This window comes from Ctenopharyngodon idella, chromosome 9, assembly GCF_019924925.1.
Source record: "Ctenopharyngodon idella isolate HZGC_01 chromosome 9, HZGC01, whole genome shotgun sequence".
NCBI lineage: Eukaryota > Metazoa > Chordata > Actinopteri > Cypriniformes > Xenocyprididae > Ctenopharyngodon > Ctenopharyngodon idella.
In genome coordinates, this window is record NC_067228.1 from 8,225,003 (window position 1) to 8,244,479 (window position 19,477).

The window sequence follows — 19,477 nt, forward strand, 5'->3', positions numbered from 1 at the left end:
GCAGAGACGAGAGTGCAAGATAGTAAATGAAGCAGCAGCATAAACCACCTCCATAAAACCAGCAGCGTTCAGCGGCAGAGCATCTTCATTTCAGTGACTCACAAAGACAGCATAAACACAGCACGTCTAACAGACATGGCTTTGCCTCCGCTACCAATGTAATTAAAGCCAACATCTTGTCCCGCTCTCGTATCATTACCGTCTGTAGACCATTTGGATGAGCTTTGTTATTACTTACTTGCTGCTAAATATAGATTTCCTGTGCCAGCGCTAGAGATTGCAGTCAGCTGTGTTCCTCGTGTTTGCAGTCACAAAGACTTACGTGGATACTATATTACTAGACAGAGGTGCAAAAAGCTCTTTTGGATCTGTCACCTTTTTTTTTTTTTTTATATAAAAGGCTGATTACAATGAATAGAATGTCAAGGTTTATATTTAAGATATTTTAGTGCTGTATTATCGGTTAAGCTTATACTAAAAGTAAATGCATGAGTGCATTTTTAAAATATTTCTGTTTTATTTTATTAGCAGTTTTTCACATTTTAGAATAATAGTCTAAAATGAATAATTTATTTTAGAATAAAGGTCAAAGCAAAAGTATTAAATAACATTAGGTAGTGATCAACAAATCAACTTCATGAGGTGCAGCTTTTCCCATACAGTCCAACTCATCCATAAAAAATATATTAAAACATTAGTTTTGTTCATTTACAGTTTTTCTTTCCATTCATATATTCTTTTTACTTATTTAGTTAACTAATTTCCACTGACATATGCATGAACATAGATGCATGTAGGTTGTTGCAAGTATGTATACATGGTATGAGTATGTGAGTATGCTTGGTCATGTACTGTATGTGTATGTTTATAAATGCGTATGTATTGTATGTGTATATAGGTGTGTGTGTAAGTATATGTAAATGCACATATTTGCACAATTATGTATGTGTATACATATATACAGTTTTTTCTTTGTGTATGTATATGTATGTATATTAGTATGCATTCTTATCAAGTTAATTTTAGTTATTCATTCATTTTATTTATTTATTTTTCCTCTTTATATATTCATACATACATTTACATGCCTTTATTAAGTATTCAGTTACTTATTAATTCATTTACTATTAGTACAACATGCATGACTTACATTACTCACGAATGATGGCAGTATGAAGTCTTGTTTCTGACACTTATAGTAGAACATATTGTGATTGCTATTAATGGTTCTCTGTTATGAAAAGCAAAATAAAGTATTTTAAATAAATAAACAAAAGCGTTTTATTTTATTTATAAAAATTTAAATATAACAATTGTCAACAAAATAATTAATGAAACAGCAAAAATGTGAAATATAACACTGAAAAGTATCAAACCAGGCCAACAAATCCTATAATAATATATTTAATAAAGTGCATATAAATAATATTATAACAGATGACATTTTGCCTTAATAAACTTGTGACAACCTGCCCCAGCCTTACATTTAGAATAAATAGGATGATATTTTAGTTTAGATGAACTATGTATTTCAAAACAACACACAAAACCACTGCTAGAGAGCATACACATTTTTGAACCTTACAGTAGATAACAAATCGTCAAATAATATTCAATACAAATAATACCAAAATTGACTAATATATAATAAAAAAAAAAATACCTGTACATCCCAGATGAACCTCCAACAGAGTACAGGTGTTATGGGGTTGATGAAAATGCCACTGGCCGACAAGGCGTGATGAGTGTCACGGTTAAATTCGCCAGTCTACACTGCATGGAAGTTAACGATCGCGAGAAAGAAAGAAATAAGGCGCGTGCTGATTGTCATGAGAGAGCTTCTGTCATCAATGAATGACCTTATAGAAGCAGATTTTGTCAAATCAACTGCTTTCTTGGTTTTCTTGATTCTGCCGATTCATAAATAAAGTAAAATGTAGGGACTTTTTTTTTTTTTTCTTCCATCGTTTGCTGTGGAGTCACTTCCCTCTGGTTTCAGTAACGGCCAAGTGTTTACTGATTGGATCAAAATTGAAATCTCCATCGCTAACCTTCAGACTTGCCGTAGCCAGTCAACTTTACATTTTCCAAACTAAATGACATAAATCTATGGATATAAAAAGAAAAAAATAAGGATTTGACGGATGAGGCAAAAAAAGTAAGTTAACTTAATTTTTTTAAGTAAAACTTATCGTGCTTTCTATGGTTTCAGTTAAATTGGGCCACTTTTGCCATTCATTTATCTCATTTATTTATCTTGAGGTGCCCCTATTGTTGATGGGTCATTCAGCTGGTAGCTGGTTCTACTTTGGGGGAAGAAATGTGCAGTCATGTACTTTGACCTAAGAACAAAACTTTGTTTTTTACTTTAATTTCAATACAGAGATCACAACAAAAACCACAAAAGTTAATCATAAAGACAGAGTTTCTGCTGTCATGCTACAAGTGTGATAATTCATACTCCATCTCAAACCATTTTAAACAGTACTCTTTGACGGGCATAACATTTTATTCATTTTTGGCACACCACCACCATTTTGCTTACTTTTTGCTTAATCAATTTTCTCAAATGCCCATGGGTTATTTTACCACAGGCTTGGTCCACCTGACGGAAATACTTGCAGAGGACCTTTACGTCCTGAGATACAAAAGGGGCCGCTCCACCAGCTCCCTGTCAGCAGTCTCTGATTTGTGCCTTGAGGCCCTCTCAAGGCCACATCGCTAAATCCTATTGAACAGGCTGTAAAACCCTTCAGGCGGACAGAGAATCAGTGCAATAGGCACTGAGGAGGGACTGCAATGTCATCAAAGGGGCACACTGTGCAATTTAGAGACATGCATGAATCAGGACTTTGGGGCCCTCTGCCATAGGCACACAGAAGACGTTTGCCTGAGAGTATTTCATTGCTTAAACAGCATTTAGTAGAATCGCATAGTTTACACTTCCATCCATTGAGAATGAAGAGCACTTACGCTGATCAAAGATGGCTTTTGTGTGAACTATAAGTCAGGATTTATAGCAAAAGTCACTTAATCTTTGCCTGACCATGAGTTCTTCAAAGAATATCTGGTTTGATGTACAAAACAACAGCAAATGGCCTTAGCAAACAATGACAAATAGTGATTTTTAGGTGAAATACTCTATAAAACATCTAATGCTTGTGGGGAAAAATGAATCTCACAAATGAAACAATGGGTGAAAACTTTTTTTATGAATTTAAAATCTAAAATACATACTTGTGAGAGGAAAAAAAATTACCTTTATTTTTTTAGTAATCAGTCAGTGAACAGTAAACACATTCATGATATGAAATGGCTTGTGATTGATATCTAATGTTAATATTGTGCATGAACAGACAACATAGTTTAAGATATGTGTTGACAGGTCAGGTTTTAAGGAAACAGATTTTAATACACAAGAAGTGGTGCCAAAATTATTGTGGCAAACGAAAACAAAATCATTTATTCAGTGCCTCTGAGACATGGTACAGCACATACTGGTTAAAAAAAAAAAAAAAGACTAGAAGCCCACAGGGTTGTACTGAACACATCAGTAGCACTATAGTGGATTAGGTGTCTGAAATTCCATATGGATAGAAGATAAAGTGTCTTCATAAAACACATCTGTCTCTCTTAAACAACACTGTCAGCAGCTGTTTCATCAAAGCACCGAATGCAACCAAAGCTTCTGATATGTCCAATGAATTATGGGACATGTAACCACTATTTTTGAGTAAAATAATTTTTTTACATCAATATTTGTTACAAAAATCTTGCAGCTTCTCTTTACTTAATCGTCCGCTTTGCTTTATCAAAACTTCTGGAATCAACCAGAAGAGTAAATCAAGCAATGACACTAAGAAGAACGTCCATATGAAATTTCACATTAATAGAAAAAACACACAGTGATCCCATAGATGCAACAGGAGTATTTAAAATAATTTTGTTTTGTACAAAAACTCTTCCGAGGGACAAATTGAATTATTCAAGCCTGCTGGAGCTTTTTTGAGAGAGCGATCATTTTTAGCTACAATTAACTATTTCAGTCTTGCACTTTTATCTGTGGATGTAAAAAAAAAAAAAAAAAAGTGTTCACTAAAATAGAAAAAAGTATTCTATCTTAATTGTTTCAAATCATATTTTAGCTCTCTTTATTGCAAAATAAATATTTTCTTTTTTAAATCGTAAAACTATCAGGTCTGCCCCTCAGTATCCAACAAACCTTAGATAAAAATGAAAACAGTACAGGCAAGTAGGGGGGGAAAAGTTACACAAAAAATATAGCTAAAATTGGTTAAATATACCAATTAAGACATCTTCAAAAAAATAAAACAACACAATGACAAACAATTCATATACAAAATTTTATATGGATACAGTTAAAAACACTGCCTTAGTTGGCCTCACTTCTCTGGTTTAACCCCCTGAAAAATATGTGCCAATGCCCTGAGAGAGAGCAAACACCTCCACGTTCAACCTGCCTCTTTGGCGTTAGGGTGAGGGAATAGATGACTGGCAAATTCTCCTTAAGGCAGACTCAGTTCTTTTTTATTATTTTTTTTTCTCCATTCATTAGATACAGGCATCTACTGGAGTGAAACAGGGCCTGTATAAACTGTTGTGTTGAATGTTCAAAAGCTCCTTAGGACGGCTTTATTTCTTGGATTGTGCCATATAGCTGTTCTCGATGCACAGCACGATGTAGGAACTGGAGCAGCTGCTGGAGGTCTGCTGGAGGAGTTGGCCAGCCTGCAGAGATGAGGCTAAGCCTGTCACTGCGCGGTCTCCGGCTCTCCATGTCTCACAGTAGTTATCCGTCTGCCTGTGACCCCTGCCACTGGACCCGTGCCAGATCATCTTCTCTGGCCTACAGGACAGAGGAAGAAAAGTGATCATTTTAGGAGGTTTTCAGATGGCACTCAAAACCTACAAGACCTTTCCAAAATTGCAAAGTCAAATTGCATTGGCTGACTGTGGGGTCAGGATGCACAGGATTTTAATCAGTCTTTTGGGAAAATACATTTTGTTTACAAGGTACCAGGCAGCTACAGAAAGAATGAATCATTGGACTGGCCAAAGATTGGGCACTGAATTGTTGAAAGATATTGTTTGAGGCACTTAATAGCAAGTAAACAGGATATCCATAGGTAGATAGATACATAGAAACTTGGGTCTTCAGCCGACAAAATTTAAATCCCTTCGGGCTAGCACGCTTCCCATAATGTTTAGGTCAGTAGGCGGAGAGTAGGCATTTTTTTGTGGCTGTTCGAACACATTCGACCACATGAGCGTCTACATTACGAAAGCTATCCAGTTAAATGCGTTTTCGACCTCCTCTGGAATTGGTCAAACTCAAAATGTTTTAGACCCCGTTTACATCGTCCAATTGTGATCTGATCGACCAAAGCGCATCTTAATACCAGGTGTATATGGGGCGATAGATAGATAGATAGATAGATAGATAGATAGATAGATCATGCATTCATCTCTAACTCCAGTGGACTGAGTGATTTTAAAGGAAAATGAAAACTGACAGGATGATCTGCTGAGGCCTCTGTTTGAAGGGTTCACACAGATCAGCCAAAGCCACTGGCACTCACCAGGCACTGTCCCTCAGGACATCTCTGCCATCAAAGGAGTAGATAGGAGCATTGTCCTTCATCCTGCTCTCTGAGTCACTGAAGAGAGACTCCCAGCTTCTGAAAACGACTTGATCCTGCAGAAGAGAATATCAATGCCATGAAAAGACAAGAAACACAATCACCAAATGAGTTCATTGGTATGGAGAAAACCTTGAGGAATTGTCAAAATGATCAAATGATTACCTTTGTATTCTGAGGCCCGAAACATTCTCAATGCGAACGGTAGATGATTCTAGGAGCTCATAAACGTGATGGGCTTCATCTGATTCTACCTACGCAAGCTCGATTTTGTGTGTTGTGCGTTATGTATTTTCAACTGGACTGCGTGATAAAAGCCATCTCTTTCATGTAAATCCAAAATAATGTCCTATTAAGCGGCGACAAAACAAGCAACATGATATTTTCAATTCTTTGAAAGCAACAGTGATTTTATCACGCACTCAATTGGCCCGTTTGTGATCGCCTTCGGGGAGGGGGGAAGTTCCCCCTTTGGTCCGTGTGTTTTCACCGCAGGGCACCAGTTGCACCGCCCTAAGGACGACCCTGGTTGTTGCCATTTTATGAAAGCAATGGAGAAGCTGTGCTTTACAGTGATTTTATCATGGTTTTTACACTCTTTACCATGTTAAAATCAGTGTAATCTAATGGCTTGTTGCTTTGATAATCTGGAATGAAGTAACAGACTACACACCTTGAGGTTAACAATCGGTAATGTCTCTCTGTCGGATTTGCGGACGATACTGTAGAGATCCTGAAGTTTGGAAGACAGGAAGGCTCTGAATGTTCCCTTCAAACCCACGGCCCTAGCCTGCTGGAAGCACAGGAAGTCTGCCCCACGAATGCCTCTCATGTTCCCCACTTGTGGAGAATTCAGGGCAATAAGATGCAACTGCACAGAGAAAGAAAGTGGCGTCAAAAAAGCAAATAAACAAAAGGGACCTTTGCAAAAGTTGTGATGAAGTCGACTGAGCTAACCCCTGGTCCGGAAGTATGGGTGTGGCCTTCTGGTTGATTGACAGGGGGGCTGGGACGGCGGGCTGGAGTGATAGGGTTCCTCTCAGGTTGAACAGGGTATCTGATTTCTGGTTGTACAGGATTGTACCTGCTATCAGTGTAGGGTGGGTATCGTGGATCTGGGTAACGGGAGTCAGGCGGATTGGGGTTTCTATTCTCTGGCTCACTCCTTGGAAACTCAATCGGCTGGTGCGGTGGAGAAATCTGCTCTGCTCCATTGTTAGCTGTGTGGTCCTGGGAATAGTGAACAACAGGGGGCGGCTGGACCGCTGCCACCTCATTGTCCTGAAGGAAAAGCCAACAATCTACAGTCATACCTTCAGAAATTGATATGCATATCCACTAATTCCAACTTCCTTTGATTAAATGGTGGGTGCTTATTTGAATATTAAAGCATAAAAAGAGCTTTATTCAGACTGCTTACCAGGACTCCATAGAAGGGTTTATAATCTCCAAGCTGCAAATAAAGGAAAAATTGTGTTAATGTGTGAAAAAAAAAAAAAAAAAAAAAAAAAAAGAATAAATTCCTACACTATAATGTTCTTCTTGAAATGGGTCAATGACAAATAAGGATATAAAAAAAATCTAGTTTAAAACACATCCACCATGTTCTTAGAAATCTCTGCATTCATGTTGTCATTTTGATTATCATTGATTTAATGGCTCTAACAATGCCAAGTGGTATGACAAAGTAAAAAGTGATAACATGTTTTATTACACCTTGAATAATTAAATAATTATTTTCATAAAAATAGACAGTAATAAATAATCATCTTCATTATTTTCCATAGAGTTTAAGCATATTTTTCATAGTATTTTTTGTAAGTTTTCTTGGAGTTATTCCATATGACAATCAGAACCCTGCTATACCATAAAAAGGTCAATTATCGGATATAATTATCAGATTTTTTTTTTTTTTTTTTTTATTTAAACTTACTGACCCTTCCAGTCATGTCTACAGTCTACAGTAGTCCTCTTTATGACTCATTTCCAGTTTTAGGGTTTTCTTGTCACATGACAAGAAAATGGCAACCTGTATGTTGGTTATACAACACTGACTTTTATTTAGCGGACTCATGTTTTTTTTTTTTTAAATATATATTAATATCTTAGAACAAAACTACTCAACTGTTTTTAAAGAAATAATAATGAAGGATTATGGCAAGGTTTTTTTTTTTTTTTTTTTGAATAATTTCTACTAATTTCAGTCTTTCAATAATTTGTTTTATTAATTAATAGCTTTACATATATAATTAATTTAATTCAGAAATGTAACATATGCTTATCAAATAAGACGATTATTAACATCATTTTAATGCATAAAATGTTTGTTTTTTTTTAAATAAATGAATAGGTGTGCACAAAAATTAGTGTTTTAAAGAACCCTACCATCACTTGTCTGACACCATCCCGAACTCTGAGGTAGAGATCGTTTCTGTCCAAAACATAAATCAGAGCACCTTCTGTCTGTCTGCGTGCCGTAGCAATCATGATGTCATAAGACCTCAGGACAGTCACCTGCTGACACATTTAAAACCAGAGGTATGATTAAAGTATCAAGTATCAAGTGTCAGTGTTTTATCAGATACACTCCATTCGTAATTTCTTCAGCAAATGTCCCACTCACCCCAGATCCAGTGCCGGGAATTCCAGGTGGGCCAGGGGGACCTGGAGGTCCGGGAATACTGAGTGCTGAAACATACAAAAATCATACAGCATTGATTGTTATTTAAGTTCCTCAAGAATATTCTGAAAGCAGGAAGAATTTATACTTATTTTTTTCTTACATGGTCTGTTGGCTCCTGGCAATGATGGTGACCCTGGAGGGCCAGGGGGTCCAGGAGGCCCTGGGTTTCCTGGACGACCATCATAACCAACCCCGGGTGGTCCTGGTGGGCCCTGCGGTCCAGGGGGACCTCTGATTGAGTCTCCTTTAGGTCCCTGGAAAATATGACTTTGATGAGACCATCCATATGAAGAGTAGGTAAGTACTCAATTCAGGTTGTGTCCAGAAACTCCCATCAATCCTTACAGGAAGTCCTGGGTTTCCTGGTGGTCCCTGTACCGCTCCAAAACGAGGGTCATAAAATCCACCTCCTGGCTCTCCTTTCTCTCCTTTAAGACCGGACTCACCGCGCTCCCCCTTCATCTCATTCTGAGGAAACAGGTGTCATGTTTTGCATTATGTTTACATCATAATCATAAACAACTGTTTCATCAAATACTTTGATTTATGTATTTAGTGATCCACATACCTTGAGGGCATAGATATCAAAGTTTGAGGATAAACCTGTCACAAAAAAAAAAAAAAAAAGTGAATATTACATTTCAGTGAATTAATTATCACAATACCTTTTACAATGATTTGATATTGATGTCAAGCTAGAAGTCAGGGTACTTTAGCAAGAGAGTCACTAAAATTTACAGGGCCCAGGATAGCGTTGTTTACTCGCCTGCCAATGGCCCTGAATATCTAGAAACAGCAACAGCGGTAAATTTTACCTGGCGATCCGGGAATGCCAGGAGCTCCCTGGTCTCCTTTCTCTCCTTTCGTTGCTTAAGAAAACAAAACAATGCATTGTTCAAAGCTATCAACAATTCACAGAGTTATGGATCATCGGAGACATCTGAACTCTTTCTATGCATTAAAATCAACATGAAATGCAGTTCCCAATCCCTTTTTCTAACAGAATGTTGAGTTCTGGAATTTTTGAGTGAAAAAAGGCATTGAAGTGGGGGAAAAAGGTAGGTTGGGACTTGATTTTATCCATTTGGAAATAACTGGACCAGAATAGACATTGAAAAAGTGCATTACAAGAGGGATTCATTACATCAGCAGTAAAATAAATTGTTTGAGAGGCAGAGCAAGTTTTTTTTTTTAAATGTCTTTTTTATTTTTATAATTTTATTTGAAATAACATGTACAGATAAATCTTGCACATTAAGATCTTTAAGAAAGTAGATAGGGTACATTTTGATTTCATGTTGTCTTTTGTGACACTTTTATAAAATATCTTTTGATCATCAGCTGTGACAAGAATGACTAACAACTTACCTGTATATTGCCTTGAATAATCTTCATATCTCTGAAATGGAAAAGGAGATTGCAAATTATTGCTGTTGCAATCATGATCACTTCAATTCAACATAGCCACCATATGGAGCTCATTTTGCAACATTTCATGCATGAATTACTGCTTATTTGACACAAAAAGCTCTTACTCCAAATCTGTCCAAGGGCACAGCAGGTCCGGGGGGACCAGGGGGTCCTGGGGGACCGGGGGGACCCTTGAAAAGACACAAAATAACTAACGAGGACAAGCCATTTATATAACAAATCACTGATGGAACAAACTGAATGGTGTACTTACTGGGTAACCATATCCAGAGCCTGACCCTGGGTCTCCCTTTTCTCCTTTGTATCCGTTCACACCTGGGCGGCCCTACATTCATAAAATGAAGATATTAAGTAAAATTCAATTACATACTCAGTTAAGTATGCTGTTGCCTGTTAACAAATATTTTTTGTTGAGGAAAGTTATTTTTTGAGAGACTTACGGGTCTGCCTGGCATTCCAAATTCACCTTTCAAACCAGGAGGTCCAGCTGGACCCTGAATAAATGAGATTTGACTTAGTTGCTCAGAATGTTCTTTTTACCAAGTAGAGGCATGATAGAATTGTTTCTGTCTGAACTTTAAATTTAAAAAATATGTAACAAATATAAACGTACAAGAGGTCCAACTGGTCCAGGAATTCCTCTCTCACCCTACAGAGGGTGAAAAACAAATTAATTTTGATGTACGCTACTCTAGTATTTTCTTAAGTAAAGTCATCAGAACTATGAATCAACAAATATATGGTTGTAAAATAAAATAAAATAAAAAATAAAATAATACCTTTTGGCCTACCAATTCACCAAGGTAATGTGGGTTTCCATCAGGTCCAAGAATAAGTCCAGGTTCTCCTTTTTCTCCCTGAAAACAAAGTAAGGTTGCAGCAGTGAGCTGTTGAGGTTTTTAGGCACTTCATATTAAGCTTTGTGTGTTGGTTTCTGCTTACAAACCTTAATGGCATGGCCTGGTGAACCAGGTTCTCCTCTGTCACCCTTTGGTCCCATTGGCCCCTGATTGGATAAAGAGACATTGTGTTAGATAAATGCACACAAGTCTATATTATTAATGCGCCAAATTGCAATGTTACTTGGAAGCTGTGAACAGTCTACAGTTGAACTACTGTAAAAATAGTTTATTTAGATTATAATATTTTTTATATAATTTTAATAGAAAATTAACTGAACTATTAACTAACTGGGAGCTCAACATTACCATAGTTAAGGATATTTCCCAGCTTTGCATCATACCAAAGAAACCATTTACCCATAGTTAAAATCACTGCAACAGTCTCACTTGTCTTGTGGCTTTATTAATTACTTCTAATATATATATAAATGTCTAAAGTGTTTGGATCAAAAAAGGGTAGATGGATGAATAAATGAAATTATACAGTACTTACAGGGAATCCCGCTTGACCAGGAAGACCAGGCCCACCCTGAAAAACACACAAATGATATATAGATATTAGAAAATTTGATGTTATGAGCCTATTTTTAGATGCCAACAAAACAATTTCTGGTATCCTAAAGAGACTATTAGAAGCAGGACTTTCATACCTGAGGCCCTGCTCCTCCAGTTTCATCATCCTTACAGAAAAATGACAATCAGCTTAATAAACTATTATAGGCAAAAAAAAAACGCAATATAAATTTGAAGACTTACAATTTCAGAATAACGATAAATAATTTGTCCAGGTGGTCCAGGGGGGCCGGGTGGACCTGGAACACTAGTTCCATCTCGTCCAGGTTCACCCTAAGCAGATGATCACATTTAACAATGATCAAGTAAGTCATTTGCAATTTCGAAGTCCTAGATATTACACTGATCCGCTTCAGACAGAAGTAAACTCACCCTCTCGCCTCGGTCTCCCCTGTCACCCTTTGGTCCCTGCAGGCAAATGGAAAACACTGATATCAGCCTGAAGTACTGCACACCAAACTGACTATTTAGTAAATTTGCACCTTAGAGTTTTATTAAAACAAAACGCACCTGTGGTCCAGGGAAGCCATCCAAACCAGGGCGGCCATCTTGTCCCTGAGGTCCTTCACTGCCTTTCTCACCAGGAAATCCTGGGAAACCAGGCTTACCCTGAGGAGCAAGATATGAATAAATGACACAATCCCCAATGGAAAATTATATCTTTGGTATATAAATCTCATTTGAATTAATAAATAGTCTTACTTGTGGTCCTGGGATACCAGGAGGTCCCTGAAATGAAATAGGATTGCAGTAAATTAACTTCTAAAAATCCAAAATGGTAAATAAAGGTACAACAGAGAAAAATGTACCTGGATTCCTACTGGTCCTCTTATTCCAGGGACTGAACTGAAGTGAATACCAGAACCCTCCATATCATCCTGAACATACAGAGAACACAATATTTTGTGGATTTCCTAAAAGACAGTGAGGCACAAAGGACGATTGACTAATACTTACAAAACCAGCAAAGCTTGGGCCAGGAGGACCAGGTGGCCCTGGTGGTCCGACGGGTCCCATTGGTCCTGGAAGACCAGCAAGCCCACCCTGTCCAGGGAGGCCAGGGGAACCAGGAGAACCTGTGGCACCCTTTAAAGACAAGAAGTAAGATGAATAAAACAATGCAGTTAGCTTGCAAAATTCCAAGAGTAAAATATGTTAGTTTGCAGAGAACACATTCACACAACGCATCTACAAAGCAATGCCACAAAAAGTCCACACTACCATCAGTATAATAATGATGCTACATTTCAAGCATTAGAACTGTAGAGTAGAAAGTTGAGATGTTTGTGAAGAAAATCGATTGCCACACTCAAGACTTGCTACCTGCCACCCTGCAGCTTTAGAGGAGAAGGATGAGGTATAGTAGGAGAGAAGATCATAGAGATAGCTGGGAAAGTAGGAGTTTTGCTACAGAGACAGAAACATAAAAGAATCCTGAGTGGGTTTGACTGTTTCAGAAAAAGATGTTTTCTGAAACAGCTTTCCACACAACACCATTTTCTAACTAGGCGTGACACAATAAAGCAACACTATTCTTGCATTTTTCTACAACAATGGGCATTTTTGATCATGAACATCTGCTCCAAAATGTCATTTCTACTATATTTCAAAATATGCATTGTGTTTGAGAGCATTTTATGGTGGAAATGACAGTTATGGAAATTTTTGGACTCATTTTTATGTATCTTTATAGTGTTTTTATTATTATTATTATTATTTTGGCAAAATCATAGCTTGATTGGAAATGATGCAGGATTTAAAAAAATCTATTATCAAATAATATTTATCTTAATGTTTAACTTTCAGTGCAAACATGCTCTTCACTGACAATTTTGTTTGCATGGTCACCAAGTAAACTAACTTTAAATAAAATGTTATGGTGAGAATTGTTGGTACAGTATGTATATAAATCACTTTCACTTTGTTTAGATTATCCTATTTTTAAAGTATTTTAAAAATATTTTAGTAAATATTTATTACAATTAAATATTATAATATTTTATTATGGATTTTCATATTTTAAGACTGAAAGGCTGCATCTGGGAAAAGGAGTTTGTAAAGGATAAAAAAAAAAAAAAATCTGTAGATACTTGTAGATAGTCGTGGAAAAAAAAAATCTGAATAAAAGTTTTTGAATAAAAATTAACCCCTAAAGTGATGAAAGACTCCTATAGGTTCCATAGGTTTGCATTTGTGATGCTGACAGTTAAATTTCACTGGTACAAAATCGTACTCCCTATAACTATACATCAGACATGTTTAGTGATTGTTATTGTGAAGACAAACTACTTCTCCCTGGATCTTGCTGTGTCACTCCTGGGTAGAACATTATGTTTGACTCTTATTTAATTCTCAGTCATACAGAGCTTCAGTTTGTTCAGCTGTACACAACAGATATGTGATATACAAATATGTTCATACTGTGCACAAGTATTTCAGAGGTTTCTCACTAGGTGCACACATTACGCAAACTGACCTTCTCTCCCACAGGTCCAGGTAGGCCCAGCTCACCGGCATCGCCCTGTGGAGCACAAAATCAGTCCAATGTCTAAAGATAGCTACCATTACAGGGAACTCAACAGAGCTGAATTATGCAAGTCCAAATCCATTAGACGACCAGCATAGCTGTCTATATATAGACAGGGTTCCCATACTTTTTACCAATGGATTGTCATGACTTTTCCATGACCTTTCTAATCGTTTGTGATTTTAGCATAATGATGTTTTAGAAATCATTTTATAGAGATTGCCTGGGTGGATTTACATTGTATGTCAGACTGTAATGAGGGAGTCCCACTACTGTATGTTATTGCCTACTAATTTAGCCTAGCCATAAATATTTTGTCCCTGAACTTGGTAATTTTACAGATAACCCTGATGTCAAGAGAATTAATGGATTTAAAATACATACATAGTTTACAAATGTCTCCAGTAAGACCAATAAACAAACTGATGTCATCACTTTGGCCTGTGAGAATGTTTACTCTACACAAGCACTCACAAACAGCGAAATTAAGATGATGAAATGTTTTAGAGCAACTTTGTGAGATTTTATATATTTCTAAGACTTTTCCAGGCCTATAAATGACAACGTTAAATTCCCTGTTATGTTTTAGGTTCTGAAGTTTCAATCCCCTACTTCATACCTTCTCTCCTCTTGGGCCAGGTGAGCCTGGTTTTCCATCAGCACCTGGTGGACCTGGAAGTCCCTATTAAAAACAACATCAATTTTTACAATTACTTTATAGGCTTTTTATGACATTAAATGACAGGGAGGGGTGGGACTATATACTATGCAATGTAACAGAGAACACACAATAGCCACAAGGCCATGTCTTTGACTAATAAACACTTTATTCTAACACAACATATTCAAACCAATGCTATACACATGTATCATGTCTCCTTAGACTTACCGGTTGACCTGGAGCTCCATTTTGCCCAGGAGGACCAGGAGGCCCAAAACCACCAGAGACTGAAGATGCAAGGCCAGGGGGACCGGGGGGACCAGGAGGACCAGGTGGGCCGGGCAAACCGGGCATTGCCTATCAACCATTTTAAGGAAACTAAGTGAAAAACTTTTAACGGAAAATTTGAGAATTACAGATGAAATGTTAATAAAATTGCCACATTCTGATTCTTAACATCCAAAGTCTGGGGTCAGTAAGAATTTTTTTTTTCTTCATTAATTATTTGTACTTTCTATTCATCAAAGAATCAGGAAAAAAACATATCATGGTTTCCACAAAAATATTAAGCATCACAACGGTTCTCATCTCTATAATAAGAAAATGTTTCTTGAGCAGCAAATCAGCATATCAGAATGATTTCTGAAAGATCATGTGATATTGAAGACTGGAGTAATGATGCTGAAAATTCAGCTTACCCATCACAGGTATAAATTACATTTTTTTTTAAATATATTAAAATAGAAAATGGGTTATTTTAAATAGTAATATTTCATAATATTACAGTTTTTACTGTATTTTTAATCAAATAAACCAAATCTTTGAACAGTAGTGTACATTAAGTAAATCAAGGAATATCAACAATGAATGACATTTGTGGGGTTCCAAAACGAAGACTGTTTAGTTGTTCAGCATGAGATCTGAATTAATACTATTAGGCTCTGTTCAGACTGCAGGAATTTTCTCAAATCAGATCTTTTCAGGCAGACACTGTTAATTGCAAGTGATCAAATAAGATTTGTGTGTCCAGACACAACCAACCTATCTGAATGGGCTACTTTGGTAATGACATAGTCGTATACACGTATGTGACGAGGCTTTCAAAACGGATGCAGGAAACATTAAGGTGCACCATCTCACAAACCACCTCCAAATGTGGTTTGAACCAGATTAGTAAAAATAGTATTTTTTTTTTTTGCTGTCCAGACTTTCAAAAACCCATCTGGAAAAAAATCTGAATATGCAGAAAATCTGATTTTTGCTGGCAATCTGAACATGGTTAATATAGTTAATATAGTGTCCACATGACATACCCGCACACTGTCCATATCAAATCCAGAGCCCTCCATGTCCACAAATGTCTGAAAAATGAAAACAGAGGAATGAACGCTTTTATAAACCAGTTTTTCAATAGGAAAGGGATCATGAAAAGAGATGACTAATAATGAACTCACAGGCCTGTCAGAGCGAGAGGGGGGTCCTGGTGGGCCAGGAGGCCCTGCAGGCCCACGGGGTCCTGGCTGACTTTCACCTCGGTCTCCCTAAAATGAAAACAAGAAAAAATGTCAAACAACTGAACTGGAATATAAAGGCATTCACAATTCAATTCTAAGGGCCCTATTTTAACAATCTAAGCACATGGTGTGAAGCGCATGGCACACGTGCACTTAGGGCGTGTCCGAATCCTCTTTTGCTAGTTTAATGAAAAAAATGGTCTAAAAGGGTTGTACCTAGTCTCTTAATGAGTAATGTGTGTGTTTTGGGCGTAACGTGCAATAAACCAATCAGAGTCTCATCTCCCATTCTCTTTAAAAGCCAGTTACGCTTGCAACATGGCGGATTCACTATTTACATGGCGGAATTTGCAAGCGGAAAGACTAAACGCTTCTCCAGAGAGGAATCATTTTATTTTTAATATTTAAAATGTTTGTGTGCTACTGCGCGTCCCTGTGTGTTTAACAAGCAGAGTGTCTGTGCGTTGTGCACCCGCCTATAGGCGCATATTACTAACGCGCCCATTAAATAACAAACATTTTTTTTAAAAATACTGTGTTATTGACTTTAGACCAGGGTTTTGTTGGTCAATGGTGCAGTCATTTTCAGTTGCCTCAAAATAGCAACACGCCAACAATGCGCCTGAACACACCTCGTTTTCAGACCAGCACGCCCATGAAGCGAACAGATGGACGCGAGTGCATTTGCTATTTAAACAACGTGGCGTGAAAATTACACCTTCGTCGGGCTGAAACTAGCAAACAACACTTGTGTTGCGCCTGGCGTCGCATTGCGCCGGGTGTATGACAGGGCCCTAAATGGTGAACAAATCTAATACTGTCAATTATCATTGACTTATTATGACACCAACAATACTTACTTTCTCTCCTTTGAGTCCAGGAGTCCCAGGAAATCCGGGTGGTCCAACTTGGCCCTGTTATAAAAATAGATTTTTAATCATTTGTACATGAAGCATAAGAATGCAAACACAAATACACAAAATCAACAACAACACAATCAGACTTTACTTCCCATTTTGTATGGTGAAAACAAACTGGTCCCTCCAAATACACAAGCAGGTATAATTTCAAAAGAATAAAGTCATTCAGATATATTGAGAAATGTACTTGACCCAGGTCTGTTTTATAAGACGGTTTATGAAATGCATTACTTACAGCTTTTCCATCTTCACCAGGGTCACCCTATAAAAGAGAGGATAGAATATTAGTTTTGTTCAGATATGACCAATGCCCGATGCATTATGCATAGTCTCAAGGACAGAAACACAATGTGCCTTTGTGTTTGCAATGATGCATATCTTAAACCTGTATTAACATCATTCTCTGCTTGTGATGGGGAACACCATAGGGATCTATTACTGTCCTAACACATCAACGGCAAATACAAGACCACTTCTGACACATGCAGCTTGAAATGGTATAACGCTGTTCCTTTTAAATGTAAATGCATTCGCTAATAGAAAACAGAGGCAGTAATTGAACCATTCCTTTCTCTGTGAGCTACTCACCGGCTCCCCATCAACTCCAGGAGGACCAGGGGGTCCTGGTGGTCCTCTTGGTCCTGCCACCTTTTGAACAACTGACCCATCTCCTCTCATCTCTACATCTGCACTGGGCCCGGGGGGACCGGGAGGTCCTGGAGGCCCAGCGGGACCACGATCACCCTTTGATCCAGGATAACCAAAACCTGAACTGCCCTGAAACCAAAAGGTAACAGCGATTTGAGCATTTGAGAAAATCTTCATAAATGTCTGTAAATGAATATGCATTAAAGACAGGCACTTAAAGGTATAATTCACTCAAATATGATCATTTTGTTGTTTTTATTAAAAGTATGTTACTAATTTTAAGAAACGCAAAATGAGATATTCTTCTGTTTGCTTATTATCTAATTCTGTGATTCATAATAAGTGACAAGATGGTAAGTGAATGATGACAACTTTTATTTTGTCACAAACTATTCCTTAAATTCACATTAAAATATGTTTTCATTGTCACAGTCATGTCTAGGTATAAGCATCACAACAAACCTTTATTCCTTTCTCTCCTGCGTCACCCTGTGAAAACACACAGACAAAAATGATTGACCTGTCTGCCACTCGCACCACTCGAACAGATGGCTGAACATTCAAGCTCCCCATCACTGACTTCACACATTACTGTGAATTTTGAAGGACATAAAAATATAACAATTCAACTAAAAAAAGAGCCCTGTATCAGATACATGATAGAATGACTGAATGTAGACAGACAGACAGAATAATAATACTTCTTATTACTTTATATTGAAACTGAGCTGTTGGAGATGTTCAGAAACATTCAGTGAGTTTCACACTACTCAACAGACCTTCTCTCCTTTTGCAGCACCACCAGACACAGATCCAGATCCTGAATCGCCCTTTGGCCCTGTAAGGCCCCTGTCACCCTTCTCTCCTCTGTCTCCTTTCTCTCCTCTTGCACCAATAGAACCTGTAAATTTGAAAATGACTTTAATCATGCATTAATCTTATGTGCTTTACATTTACCAAAACATATCTGGTGCATATCTTTCACTCCAAAATAAAAGAAATCATATTTTGCATTAAGAAAATAAAGCCTATTCTGAGACCATTAAGATTTTTTAAACTGTAATATATATAAGTTTTCCTGTTATTTTCATTACCAAAATGCTAAATAATTGCTAAAAAATAATTACATATTATTTAAATTGTTAAAGGGTTAGTTCACCCAAAAATGAAATTTCTGTCTTTAATTACTCACTCTCATGTCGTTCCACACCCGTAAGACCTTTGTTCATCTTCGAAACATAAATTAAGATATTTTTGATAAAATCCGATGGTTCAGTGAGACCTCCACTGACAGCAAGATAATTAACACTTTCAGATGCCCAGAAAGCTACTAAAGATGTATTTGAAACAGTTCATGTGACTACAGTGGTTCAACCTTAATGTTATGAAGCGACGAGAATATTTTTTGTGCGCCAAAAATAAATAAAAAATAGCGACTTCATTCAACAGTCTCTAGTCACGAGTGATTTCAAAACACTGTTTCACGAAGCTTTGAAACTTTACGAATCTTTTGTTTCGAATCAGGGTTTGGAGCGTGTATCAAACAGTAAAGGAGGCTTCGTTACGTCATAAGTGTTTCGAAATTTCAGTGGTTCACCACTGGGGGGCATGACTTTGGCAGTTGATACACACGATCCGAACCACTGATTCGAAACAAAAGATTCGTAAAGCTTCGAAGCTTCATGAAGCAGTGTTTTGAATTCGCCCATCACTAGATATTGTTGAATAAAGTTGTTATTTTGTTTTTTTTGGCGCACAAAAAGTATTCTCGTCGCTTTATAATATTAAGGTTGAGCCACTGTAGTCACATGAACTGTTTTAAATACGTCTTTAGAAGCTTTCTAGGCATCTGAAAGTGTTAATTATCTTGCTGGCAATGCAGGCCTCACTGAGCCATCGGATTTTATCAAAAATATCTTAATTTGTGTTCCGAAGATGAACGAAGGTCTTACGGGTGT

At 37.3% G+C, this 19,477-nt stretch overlaps 1 protein-coding gene across 7 annotated transcripts in view; it reads right to left on the reverse strand.

Moving 5' to 3' along the window:
* Nucleotides 1-3,192: 3,192 nt before the first annotated feature.
* Nucleotides 3,193-19,477, reverse strand: part of col18a1a (collagen type XVIII alpha 1 chain a) — a 90,119-nt gene continuing 73,834 nt past the window's right edge. For 5 of the 7 annotated variants that reach the window (XM_051906841.1, XM_051906837.1, XM_051906840.1 and 2 more), the window contains 36 exons: nt 18,299-18,420; nt 17,982-18,008; nt 17,460-17,648; nt 17,107-17,133; nt 16,812-16,865; nt 15,892-15,978; nt 15,751-15,798; nt 14,666-14,794; nt 14,396-14,458; nt 13,726-13,770; nt 12,207-12,335; nt 12,059-12,127; nt 11,952-11,978; nt 11,760-11,858; nt 11,622-11,657; nt 11,433-11,522; nt 11,327-11,356; nt 11,170-11,205; nt 10,721-10,780; nt 10,554-10,631; nt 10,388-10,423; nt 10,215-10,268; nt 10,028-10,099; nt 9,879-9,944; nt 9,712-9,742; nt 9,159-9,212; nt 8,912-8,946; nt 8,689-8,811; nt 8,444-8,597; nt 8,284-8,348; nt 8,046-8,177; nt 7,081-7,113; nt 6,618-6,941; nt 6,334-6,531; nt 5,601-5,716; nt 3,193-4,867 (listed from right to left, as the gene is read on the reverse strand). In XM_051906841.1, the coding sequence (XP_051762801.1) occupies nt 4,654-4,867; nt 5,601-5,716; nt 6,334-6,531; nt 6,618-6,941; nt 7,081-7,113; nt 8,046-8,177; nt 8,284-8,348; nt 8,444-8,597; nt 8,689-8,811; nt 8,912-8,946; nt 9,159-9,212; nt 9,712-9,742; nt 9,879-9,944; nt 10,028-10,099; nt 10,215-10,268; nt 10,388-10,423; nt 10,554-10,631; nt 10,721-10,780; nt 11,170-11,205; nt 11,327-11,356; nt 11,433-11,522; nt 11,622-11,657; nt 11,760-11,858; nt 11,952-11,978; nt 12,059-12,127; nt 12,207-12,335; nt 13,726-13,770; nt 14,396-14,458; nt 14,666-14,794; nt 15,751-15,798; nt 15,892-15,978; nt 16,812-16,865; nt 17,107-17,133; nt 17,460-17,648; nt 17,982-18,008; nt 18,299-18,420 (3,152 nt within the window). In that variant the 3' untranslated portion in view covers nt 3,193-4,653. The remainder of the gene's footprint in view (nt 4,868-5,600; nt 5,717-6,333; nt 6,532-6,617; nt 6,942-7,080; nt 7,114-8,045; nt 8,178-8,283; nt 8,349-8,443; nt 8,598-8,688; nt 8,812-8,911; nt 8,947-9,158; nt 9,213-9,711; nt 9,743-9,878; nt 9,945-10,027; nt 10,100-10,214; nt 10,269-10,387; nt 10,424-10,553; nt 10,632-10,720; nt 10,781-11,169; nt 11,206-11,326; nt 11,357-11,432; nt 11,523-11,621; nt 11,658-11,759; nt 11,859-11,951; nt 11,979-12,058; nt 12,128-12,206; nt 12,336-13,725; nt 13,771-14,395; nt 14,459-14,665; nt 14,795-15,750; nt 15,799-15,891; nt 15,979-16,811; nt 16,866-17,106; nt 17,134-17,459; nt 17,649-17,981; nt 18,009-18,298; nt 18,421-19,477) is intronic. The other 2 variants (XM_051906838.1, XM_051906843.1) reach the window with 1 other exon arrangement.